This window comes from Drosophila hydei, unplaced genomic scaffold (genome assembly GCF_003285905.1).
Source record: "Drosophila hydei strain 15085-1641.00,03,60 unplaced genomic scaffold, DhydRS2 tig00008139-arrow-pilon, whole genome shotgun sequence".
NCBI classification, from domain to species: domain Eukaryota; kingdom Metazoa; phylum Arthropoda; class Insecta; order Diptera; family Drosophilidae; genus Drosophila; species Drosophila hydei.
This window is the reverse complement of record NW_022045847.1, coordinates 3,187,077-3,198,610: the sequence shown is the minus strand read 5'-3', so window position 1 is coordinate 3,198,610 and position 11,534 is coordinate 3,187,077. Positions and strand designations below refer to the sequence as shown.

General features: G+C 33.0%; 3 protein-coding genes across 3 annotated transcripts; 1 reads left to right on the top strand and 2 right to left on the bottom strand.

Moving 5' to 3' along the window:
- Positions 1-213: 213 nt before the first annotated feature.
- LOC111600820 (vacuolar protein sorting-associated protein 11 homolog) lies at positions 214-2,972 on the bottom strand. Its single transcript, XM_023317120.2, has one exon. It carries the CDS (start codon positions 2,934-2,936, stop codon positions 330-332), a length of 2,607 nt encoding a protein of 868 aa, XP_023172888.2. The 5' UTR covers positions 2,937-2,972; the 3' UTR covers positions 214-329.
- A 3,661-nt stretch (positions 2,973-6,633) lies between these two features.
- On the top strand, positions 6,634-7,275 carry LOC111600839 (NADH dehydrogenase [ubiquinone] 1 beta subcomplex subunit 2, mitochondrial-like). Its single transcript, XM_023317144.1, has 3 exons — positions 6,634-6,812; positions 6,914-7,037; positions 7,095-7,275. Exons 1-3 carry the CDS (start codon positions 6,712-6,714, stop codon positions 7,164-7,166), a joined length of 297 nt encoding a protein of 98 aa, XP_023172912.1. The 5' UTR covers positions 6,634-6,711; the 3' UTR covers positions 7,167-7,275.
- A 2,176-nt stretch (positions 7,276-9,451) lies between these two features.
- LOC111600803 (60S ribosomal protein L10) lies at positions 9,452-10,606 on the bottom strand. Its single transcript, XM_023317093.2, has 5 exons — positions 10,540-10,606; positions 10,356-10,385; positions 9,987-10,292; positions 9,727-9,889; positions 9,452-9,671 (listed from the first exon to the last, which is right to left on the bottom strand). Exons 2-5 carry the CDS (start codon positions 10,376-10,378, stop codon positions 9,507-9,509), a joined length of 657 nt encoding a protein of 218 aa, XP_023172861.1. The 5' UTR covers positions 10,379-10,385; positions 10,540-10,606; the 3' UTR covers positions 9,452-9,506.
- Between the last annotated feature and the right edge of the window lie 928 nt (positions 10,607-11,534).

The window sequence follows — 11,534 nt, the reverse complement described above, 5'->3', positions numbered from 1 at the left end:
AAATTTGAACATTTTATTTTATTTTGAAACTATTTATTTATTGAAGGACCATTCGATGTTATAATTACTGCCAAAAATTCAAACATGTTTTTTTTGCTGTCACACAACTTATAACAATAACATCTTACCTTCCTTAATAACTACCATTCACAAAAATGCATATCAATACTCTTGAATTTAATTTGTAGCTTTTTGAATTGTTTTGTTGTCTGATTGTATATTTTAAACGCATAAATTAAAAATTTTAAAACAGTTGTATTTAATCATTAAAGGTGTATTACAATCTAATATATATTGGATGCACATCTTTATAAAAATTACTGAAGCATTTAACTACAGTTATACTTAGAATCATAGTTGTCATCAAATGGATTTTTTGTACGTTCCGAAGTATTTTGATTGGTCATATCATTGGAGACGACAGCATTGTAATATTCTTCTTTATCACAATCTTCTGATATTAATAAGTTATCTATACCAGAAGCGAAAACATTTGAAATTCCCTTTATTATATCATAAGATTTACAACTTAAATAAATATTTTCATCATCTGATTCAAAGTATTTTAAATTTGTGGCGCACAACACGCAGCCGACGTCATCACCTTCTTTTATATTATAATTAAAGCGCAGACAATCTTTGTGGAATGAATGCTGACAAAGATAATAAATTGCCGGCATATGCAATGATTGACGGCATACATCACAATACCTGTTGCGGAATTCTATTGGATTTTGTTTATAGTGGGATTCCAGTGAACTATGGATTGCTATTTCACAGTTAAGATCTGCAATGGACTTAAGTTCGGATTTGGCATCAATAGTATTTTTAATGAATTTTTCAGTCAAAAACGGTTTAGTATCTCTTAATTTTATTTCGGAACCACCACACAATTTTTGCAATATTGTAAGCAATGATTGGTGACTGATTGTCAACAATGAAGTAAGATTTGGATTCTTCTTTATGTGTTGATTCAAGCATTGAAGAAAGTTTTTATGTTCCTCAGAAATAAATTGAGGTTCTTCATTAGTTCCCAAATTTTCAATGTCAATGTTAAATAAATAAGTCTTCGATAGTGTTAAAATCTTCTCAAATCTAATTGGCATTTTCTTTACTAAATCAGTTATGTCCTTGGATAATATTTTCTTTTCTCGCCATAGTCCCAAATAAAGGGTGAGCAAATAATAGAGTAACTTTTCATCGCAGAATGAACAGTTTTCTACATAGTACGATAGTAAATTTGCGTTAAATTCTAAATAATTTGGAAATATAATTAAAAAGCGAAGTATATCCTTAATTTTCTTGCTCTTTACCAATGATTTCATAGTGTTTAAAACAATCGTGGTATCAGCCAATAAAAGTTCCTTCCCATACTCAAGGTAAAAATTAAAAATATCACTTTCGTCGTTGTTGTTAAAATCAGTTTCTTGAAAATTATTCCATGTATCCATCAAGTGTGACATGTTGCTACTTCTAACTGATATCTGTTTAAAATCAGAAATGCGGGTAGTATCATTTCTCGAAATCCATAGCTGTTCAATCCTAGAACGTAGGCTTGTACGATCAAGGCATCTTTGAAGTAATTTGTGATGCTCATTTGTAATGATTTTACTTTTTAATAAGTTATTTACATATTGTATTAAATTATCATTGTGTCTCGAACTTAATAGTTTTGAAATAATGTGATACGGCTTCAAAATGCCAATGGTTTGAGCATATTCACTAACTGCTCTAGCATAAAAACCTTTTGCTAATAAATTATTACCGTATTTCAAACGTACATATGCCACATCATCATATTGATGCGGGTTTTCTTCCCTTTCTAACATCATGAGGGCGCTATCATGCATACACTTTTCAATAAGCGTTCTTACTTTGATATTTATCTGATACTCATTTAAAGCATAAACATTAAATGCACATACATTTTTAGAATTTTCGTCTTTGGTTATAAAATAGTATAGTTTGTTGAAACTGATTATGTCCATCACAGTTGATATTCGTTTATGTAAAACAATTAACTTGTTATCAATATCAACTACTGTAATGGCAGATCCAAAATTAGTTTTAACTACTACAAGAAGATAATTGTCAATCCATGAAAGAAATTGTTTTTGTCCTTCAATAGCATAGCATGGTCCTCTGCAATCGCTTCTAAAACAGTAGATAGCATCATTACGGCCAACAACAAGAAAGGAATCTGAAACTACTGGTTGGGATAATGTGCAACACTGGTTAGAAATATTTTTATTGTTATCAAGAACCATTTTGGAATCGATTGTATTCTTATCATTTAATACTAAGCAATATATTGCATCGACACTTATAACGAACACATTGAAAGCTCTCATTTCATTTTGCTGATCACAAGTTGTAAATTGTATTCCATTTATTGGGCTTAGAGCAACGGTATGCCGGCGGATGCTTAAGGCCAGCTCACGATTGGTACCAAAATGTAACAGAATATCACCTTTTTCAAAGCCAACACCCAATGCAAGTAATTTATCGGGCCCAATGACGGCTATATGTAAGGATGTTGCAGTACTTGATACTTGCATATTTGCAGTTGAGATGCAAGGTGGGTGTTCCTCCTTTTTTATCTGGTTTAGGTCATAAATACAAATGCATAAAGCGTATTTATCTTTTTGTGAAACTATGGCAAGTAAATTGGTGGTTGTTATGGAGCATAATTTAATCGGTTTATGGCTGTCATGGCATTTAAAGATTATTTGCCTTGACTTTACACCATTTTTTATTACAACATAAACATTTCCACTTTTCGCACAAAATACAAACGTGGTGCTTGTTCTTCCATTTGCAGCTTTAACTATATTACAGCAGTGCGATGTAATTTCAGTATTGTTCTCATTTAATTGGATAGATGGTAAAGTAACAAAATCGAAAAGTTCAACACTTTTCCATTCCAGTAAACTCATCTTGGAAAACTGATTTAAAATAACAAGAAACCATTGAAGATGCGAGTATACCGATAGACATATTTTCAAAGCGATAGTTTAAATTATCGCCGATGTATCATCATTCAATCAGAATCAGTTACTTACAAATGTCTGTTAAAGTAAAAATATTATATTTTACATAATGTACTCTAAATATATATAATATAAAATTTACAATATAATTTTAGAATATATTTATAAATTAAAATGTGTAATTCATACATATATTTTCATACAATTATATTGACCAATAATATATTAACCAATAAATAAACATTTCTCCTAACTGTCGAACATTACATCTTCATTACATAATTTAGAATATAGTTCAATTGACTTCACAATAGACGCCATTTATTTCTATACGAAATATCTTAATTATAATTTGGATGGAAAACTTGGGCTATCCAAATTAGTTCAAGCTAACGCCCGGGCTACGAAATCCAGCGGTAAGCAGCATTATCGCCGACGCCAGGTCGCCTTGCCGACTATGACTCTGTAGCAGCGTTTCTTAAACTGTTAATGTTAAGCTTATTCAGAATATCTTATTCTTTTGGTATTAGATTGATTCGCAATTAAAACAGCAGAAGACTGTTCAATCAATACTCCGGCTTGACCGGTGTATTATTAGAGAAATTGTTAAAATGTTAAAGTTAACGGCTGACACACAAGAGTAATGCATTCGTCAAATATTTTGTACCCAGAACTTACCAGCCGCAGCGGTAACAAAATATGATAAACTAAGAATTCTTAATAATTTATTCTAACATTTTTTTGTTCAACGAAGAAAGCGTGATCTGTAATAAAATATTCTTTCTAGATATGAAGCTAAAAGCTAACAGTGTTTAGTTAAGACCCCAACCAGCAGCAACTGTCTAAATGAAAATAAAAGGCAAGGTACGTTGCTGGCGACTGCGCTCATCCAAATTAAAAACAAGTCTGGAAAATACGAGCAGCTAAGGGCTCTTATAGATGGATGCTCGCAAAAAACCTTAACCTTAAAAATGGAACTTCAAGGAATTTTGGAAAATGTGAACATTAACAACCAAACCCAGGCTTAAAAGCAATTCTTCAGAAATTCTTCCGACCAAGAAAATTGACATGGATGTCAATTAGGATTGGAATGGCTGCGAGATAGCAGACCCACATTTTAACGAGCCCAGTCAAATTGATGTTGTTATTGGCGTTGATTTAGTTCCCATAATAATGTTGGGAAAAGTATAGATAATCAACAAAACACTGGGACAAAACACTAAAATCAACAACGATGTGCCTGGACGTCCCAGAGATCCCTGCGAAGCATCGAAAAATTGGGATGCTATACAGACGGAGACACAGCCAACGGATTAAGAGGAGAGACCAGAGGCAGCAACTGCTAGCTGACACATTTGAACCCCCCGTCAGACGAATTAAGATCATTACGCAACTGAACGCCTCCACAGTCAAGTATATTCACAATTACTCTTAGTGCACTCAACGTAAGCAAACATATATAATATTCTGCTGAACTCGCTACTTATAGCTTATATTTTTTGCTTCTGTTTTCTGTACAAAAATCGTCTCCATGCACGCAGCAGCTTTATATTAATTTCTCACGATAAATTATCTTTGTCTGTAAAAACGCATTGGGCGTTAGCTAATTAAACTGAATAGAAAAGCTCTTATTTAGCCTTCGTAAATGTTTGGAGTCAGAGTTTCCGAAAAATCATTGCAGATTCCAAAATATGATTTTCAGTCCGCCGCCAGGTCGAAAATCGATACAAATAATATTTTACGTCTAATCAATTGTTATTTTGTATTGAAACCTCTTGCAATTTGTAGTGAAATACGAAAAAAAGTTGTTTTCCAGCATTAAGTCTGTTGGCATATATCGAATATTTGTAGAACCATAAGAACCATTGTCGAAATAACTCAATAAAATATGAAATGATAACAGATAAAAATTGCCATGTTCCGCTACACACAGTCTTATTGCATTTATTCTTACAGGTTACATCATGTATACTCTTTGTTTTGCTAGGTGCTGATTAGGAGAATCTCTGGTCCCAGTCATATCTGCGTTTTTTAATGTTTTCCATTGTTTGTATCGAGTATCTCAAACAAAAAAAAAAATACGAGTAAAAACGTCGATATAATCTCTACAACAGTTGTTTACAATTCAAACACTATTTCAATTCTTCGAATAGAGTAAAATGCATGCATTTGAATGCTTTTGTGCCAATTTGGCCAAACGGTTTGTTTCATAACTTCTGGTTAACTTAATGAAATTTAATGAAATTTCCGCATATGATCTACATATTCGATGGCAGCAATGCAAACTCCTTCACTTATTGGCCCTATTTCCAACTGAACTTAATTTTTAAGAATTTGGGGAAATTTGGAGCAAGCATCCAAAATCTAACAAAAATCAAAATTGCATAAAGTATACAAAAAGCTAAATACAAAATTTGGAGAGTCTAGCTCTTAAGACGTATGAGATATAATTTATTAACTGCATTTCGATCATGTTTTTATTCGATAAGACCTTTATACGCTGATTTCTCATTTTTAATGGGATCAGGATACAAAATACAAAGAAAGCCCCGTCACTGCCTGGCATTGATCAAATAACTTCTCGGCACGGTCACCGCCTCTACTATCATCGCCACTGTGCAATAATTTTTAGTCTCAATTAAAGTAACAACACAATAAAATTGCAATTTCGATTAGTGGAATAGAAATAATGCACGCACTTGAATGTACAGTTTATCAAGAAACTGTACACCGAAAAAAAATATAATTTTTGACTGTAAATGCAAAATTAATGGCCGTTAATGAGCTTTTTTCAATGTTTAAGTGTTCAGTAATAATTATTGAGTTAAATTATAAAAAAAAAACAATAAAACTAAAAATGTGTAACAAAATAAACAACAAAAACCAAATCTACTAACTTTTTTTATACAAACACTTTGTTGTTAACCTTAAATAAAAAACGAATTGTGCTAACTTTAATATTTATTATTACCTCAAAATACATGCTGGAGGCATTGTCTCATTGAATGCACCAACTTTACTAACTATTCTACAGGGATTTTTTGCCACTCTTCTAGGATAATCGTTTTCAGCTGTGTGCGGTTCTTTGGATCCCGTTTTCTTCCTCTTATCTTTAGGTGGGCATGTGTGGGCATATGTTCAATGTTGTTCAGATCGGGACTCTGTGGTGGTCTATCAAGAGACTTGCTACAATTATAGAGGATCCAAGTCCGTACTTTATCTACTTAATCTCCGGATCATTGGTTAGATAGAATTTAAAATTAGGCTTCTTACTATTAAACATAGACTTTTTAAAACTTTTTCACACTTTTTAATTCATGCTTAACATGTTGGGGCATTCATGATATCCTCTATATCCTCCAGCCATTAAACCCAGATTTCCCATTTTCAATAGCACCAGGGTATAAAGACGAGTATTTGTTAATAGTAACCGTTTATTACACAAAAGCTCTAGTAACTGGTCGCAAATTGGGAACTTATAGTATAGTCGGTGTTAAAGAAAAAAGCAAATTAATAATGTTTATTTATTTGCGATGCCTAATTTCGTATTAGAAAATTTTCATTTTTATTACTGTCATCTTATGTTTCGAAAATCGTACTTCACGAACATAACGTCACAAATTTATCAAAACAATTTCACTTACCCAAATACTTATCGATATTTTATATTATACCATACCTAGCTAGCTTTTAAATATTAAGTTACTTATTAACAGCGAAAATGCTCGGGAATCTGAAAGTTTTCAAAAGTGTCTTAGCGACGGAGAAAGCAATTCAATTGTTAAATGGTGGCACAAAACTAATTAACAGAAAGAGTCATGTGTAAGTCAATATTAAAATGGGTATTTGTTGACTATTCTGCAGCCCTTACATAATTTTTGTTTACTGATTATCTTTAAGCGTATTTATGTCAATTTTTTTAGTGTATCATATCGAAGTGCACCACCGCCTCACTCAAAGGCAACTAGGATTGGCGCTGTAGCAGTTGGAGGAGCCATGTGGTGGTGGGTAATTTGGCACCTTTGGCATGAGCCAGATCACATTACCGTGAGTATCAAATGTTTTTCATTTAATAAGAATCTACATTTCAATATATATTGACAGGGAGAGTTCGATTACCCAAATGCTGCAAAATGGTCCAATTTCCATTTGGGAATTCCTCGTGATGAAAAATAATAAAAAAAAAAAACATTAAAATTGAAATTCTTTGAATGTTATCGAAAAATGTTTACTTACTGAATAAATTAAATGTACAGTAAACAATAAAATTATTCACCAACAATAACTAACTAAATGTACCAAGTGAGTGGCTCGAGAAGATATCTTGAACCCTGCATCTTTCCAAGTAAAATCAGATTATATGACTCTATGTATATAGTTAAATACATCTAGTAACTTAAAAAAATTACACAATTCCGGATGTGATATTCCCATTGAATTTGGGAATCAGGATATAGGTTTTGTTAAAATGTGTGTAACAGGCAGAGGGAGTCGTGGCAGACCCCATAAAGTAAAGCCCTGTCGCTCCGTCCGTATGTGTGAACGCATCAATGTCAGCATCTATAAAAACCAAAGGCTTTAGTTGAAGGTCCGTGTATAACACGCGCAAATCTAGGTTATATACTCGTTTCAAATAATCGAAACGAGTATATCTTTTTATTGTTATCGATTACAAACAATCAAAATTCATTTATAAAATTTTGTTTTTACTGTTACGTATATTATTACAATTTTGATTTTTGTTCTATTTTGCATACCGGCTAAAAATGTCCACAAAATTCTTTAAGTGTAAGTTCTATTGAAAATAGGACCAATATTTCATTGCCATTAAATTTCATTCAAATATATTAAGTAAAACTTAAGTTATTAAACAAAACGTTTGGCCAATTTGCAAAAGCAAATCTTATACATTTAAGTAAATAGAACAGTTTGACGATCTAGTTCTAATGCCATAAAAGATATAATTAAATAGCTGCATCATGTTTTCAATCGTTAACAATAAAAAAGTTATCGATTATTTGAAACAAACTTGATTGCGTGCTGTATACGGACCTAGGAAAATTTCAATTCGCTAACTCTTATAGATGCTGAGATTGACGCGTTAACACATGCTGACTGACGGACAGGGCGCAATCAACTCGGCTTGTAGTGATCAAGAACATACATAGCTTATGGGGTCTGCCTGTTACATACATTTGCTCAAAACATTGGCTGTTTTTAGTACATCAAAAATTAAGGTTACTATGTGGCAGGATAGTGAAGGCTGAATCTTACTCATTTCATGTTTTTCTAAATGTAATAATTAAAATACCTTTTGCAATTCTAAAATCGAGAACAAGTGTTTAAAAAGGTTGGATGGCTTTATGTACGTATTTCCTGCAATTGCTATTGACAAAAAAACTTGTTTGTAAGATATAAGATATTTTCTTGCATGCCCTAAAGCATGATGAATACGGCGAGGAATGTTTTATCATGATCCCAGAATATGCTGAATATTGATTTTATAACAATAATAATCACTTTCTAAATTTATGTCAAAAAATAAAGCCTTTTCTTTTAACAATTTAAATTAAAACTTCATGATTCTACAAATGCTTTTCATGTAAGATATATGTTGTGCAACATATTACCCGAGATTCAGATGACAACACTAATTGTGATTGTAGGCACCTGCGACGGCAAAGTCGATATATGTATATAAATAGTTGAGCTGCTAAATATTCTTGTTGGTTTTCTGTACTCTGAAATACTTTCTTGCTCGGTGGATCTGTCGTACTTACTACTGTGGTCACTACAAGCATCTGCGCAGTAGAAGTATTTACGCACGGCTACGTGAAAGATGTTTACTCTTTCACAGGACACACAAGCCTTATAACACGTCCACGTCACGTCAGGTGTCTGTTTGTGGCAGCTGTTGTTTCTAGAACCTGGCTGATTCTATATGATTTATAGGATTCTTAAGTATAGTCCTTGCTTTGATATTAAAATTTATGTAATAGGACTTAAAAATGCGTGGCAGAGTTAATAAATTAAAAATATTCAGAACGAACAACTGAGTCAATCTAGCCATAGTCTTCTGTCCGGGTCAACGCGGCGATCACGGTAAAAATACGCACTCGTGCATACCTTTTGCAATACAATTTTCCTACTTATCGATAAAAAAATTATTGGTTTCTTTTAACGTAGCTTGAATACCGTACACATAGGAATGTGGGTTATATGTATTTAAACGAAACTATTCCCATTTAAAAATATACTCTAGCTATTTCACGGTTTGAGATCGACGGGTTCATGCAGATAGACAGACGAACATGGCTCGATCGACTGAGCTCGTAGTCCCGATCAATATATATTTTGAGGTCTGCCACTGCTCCTTCTGTCCGTTATAAAGCCATAAAACCGTGATTCGCCACTTCCATGTTCAGTATATAAAAATAATTAAAGTTCATTCAACAAACGTGTCTCTATGCAGTATGGACAACGATCCATCGATTTATTTATCAAATGGAGTTTATTTTAAGCATAAAGATCACGCTGAGCCTTTTCCCAAGCAGCAATTGGACCATGTTCTGGCCGGTATTTAACATTGCATCCATCTTGCTCGAAGCGATTGTCATCACGAAGCTCTTCATATCGTTCACGATCATACTTGGTGAAACCCCACTTCTTAGACACGTAGATCTATTACAATTAACAAATTATTATAAGAGTTTTTACAAGGATATTGTCTTTATACCTTTTGGCGACCGGGGAACTTGAACTTAGCGCGACGCAGAGCTTCTACTACTTGTGCCTTGTACCTGTCGCTAGAGCGGACAGACATAATCGGTTGACCAATTCTTACACGAGCAACAGTTCCTTGCGGTTTTCCGAATGCTCCTCTCATACCGGTTTGAAGCCTACAAAATACATATATATATATTTACATATAAGAATAAATGCACACTTTAAATGTAAATATTGTGTAAAACTAATATATTTTACAAATAAGCTTACCTATCAGCTCCAGCACATGACAACATTTTGTTGATGCGAATGACGTGGAACGGATGCAAGCGCATACGGATATGAAATTGGTCTTTTCCACAGAACTTTACCAAGTACTTGTTACAGCAAATGCGTCCAGCTTCTAGAGCTTCGCTGCTCAACTGCTCATATTCATCGGATACCAAATGTACGCATAGAGGAAAGTCTTCAACAGTTGCCTTCTTCCTGCCTAAATCAAAAATGCGAATTTTTGGGTCGGGGACACCACGACAAAATCTGGACTTTGGATAGGGTTTGTTTTTACAGTATCGGTAACTAAAATAAGAAGATTAACTTTAAAATATATATGGGGACAAAATATTTCAAACATTTAAATACCATCTAGCTGGCCGACGACCCATGGTGAATCTGAAAAGATTAGAACATATATTTTAAATATCTATATAGAAAAATTTAACTAAATTAATTTAAGAATCCGCAATACATCTACGTGATTAAGTCAAGCGAAAGTGCAATGTATAATCTGATGTTTTAAGATTTAGTAATACACGAACATATGTACCTTTCTCAACACAGCTCAAAACAAAAGGAAGTATTTCTGTCAAGCGGAAGTATGTAACCAAAGTGAATTCCCGAAATGTTATCGTTGATCGCTTAAAATGGACTAGTCAAGATAGTATCTCTTTTTTAACACTTAGGAGAATCATAGAAACCTAATTCTATTCGAACAGCTTTGCACGGCCGCAGTGGAAACACAACCGAAAATAAGCTACTTCACCGGTGAAATTTTCAACAAAAACACTCCTAACCGACAATCATAACTAGGATGTATAATTGATCCAATCCCGATTTAAATTTCCACTAAATTTGATTATATTAGTACTTTTCTGACATATCAACTAAAACGTATCTTAGTTCTGCCAATATCTTATCGCCCTTGAGAATTTGTTTCAATAAATAAGGTTATGAAGTATCGACATAGTAGGATTAAAAATATCAGTGGTTACTACGTTGAGCATTTCATAATAGGTATGTATAGAAAATGTATGGACACACAAATTTATATTAATATACTCGCTAATAAAAAAACATTGGTTCTACACTATGTATTAGTAATGTTCATTTTCCATACCATTTCCATGATAACCACAACATATATAAATGATTTCTATGCTAATTTTTTAAATATATACGACTAAGACTGGTACAGAATGTTGACATCAAGCGCTACCAGCTACATAATACTTAATTAAGGTCTATACTATGCCAGCAATTAAACTTTTAAATATATGGTTTTTACGGATATTTTATAAGATATCTTTTATTTTTGGTTGTCTTCTCGAGTATATGTTTTAATTTTCAATGATGCGAATTATAAGTAGTATAGATTTTAATATACAAATTACAATAGAGCGTTTTGGTGAAACCTTAGCATTTTGTGAGACGAGGGTACCTATATAGATATATTCCAAATATTAAGTCACTTGATCCCATAACGGCGAAATAGTTTACTTTCATACGGACGGTTGGACGGAAATTGCGCGAAACCAAATAAAG

What these genes read in the sequence shown, in the direction of transcription:
- LOC111600803 (XM_023317093.2), bottom strand. Translation starts at nt 10,378, where the DNA reads ATGGGTCGTCGGCCAGCTAGATG. An exon ending in GGTCGTCGGCCAGCTAGATG is followed by an intron (nt 10,293 to 10,355) that starts GTATTTAAATGT and finishes TTCTTATTTTAG; the next exon opens with TTACCGATACTGTAAAAACA. An exon ending in AGTTCCCCGGTCGCCAAAAG is followed by an intron (nt 9,672 to 9,726) that starts GTATAAAGACAA and finishes TAATTGTAATAG; the next exon opens with ATCTACGTGTCTAAGAAGTG.
- LOC111600820 (XM_023317120.2), bottom strand. Translation starts at nt 2,936, where the DNA reads ATGAGTTTACTGGAATGGAAAAGTGTTGAACTTTTCGATTTTGTTACT.
- LOC111600839 (XM_023317144.1), top strand. Translation starts at nt 6,712, where the DNA reads ATGCTCGGGAATCTGAAAGTTTTCAAAAGTGTCTTAGCGACGGAGAAA. An exon ending in ATTAACAGAAAGAGTCATGT is followed by an intron (nt 6,813 to 6,913) that starts GTAAGTCAATAT and finishes CAATTTTTTTAG; the next exon opens with TGTATCATATCGAAGTGCAC. An exon ending in ATGAGCCAGATCACATTACC is followed by an intron (nt 7,038 to 7,094) that starts GTGAGTATCAAA and finishes ATATATTGACAG; the next exon opens with GGAGAGTTCGATTACCCAAA.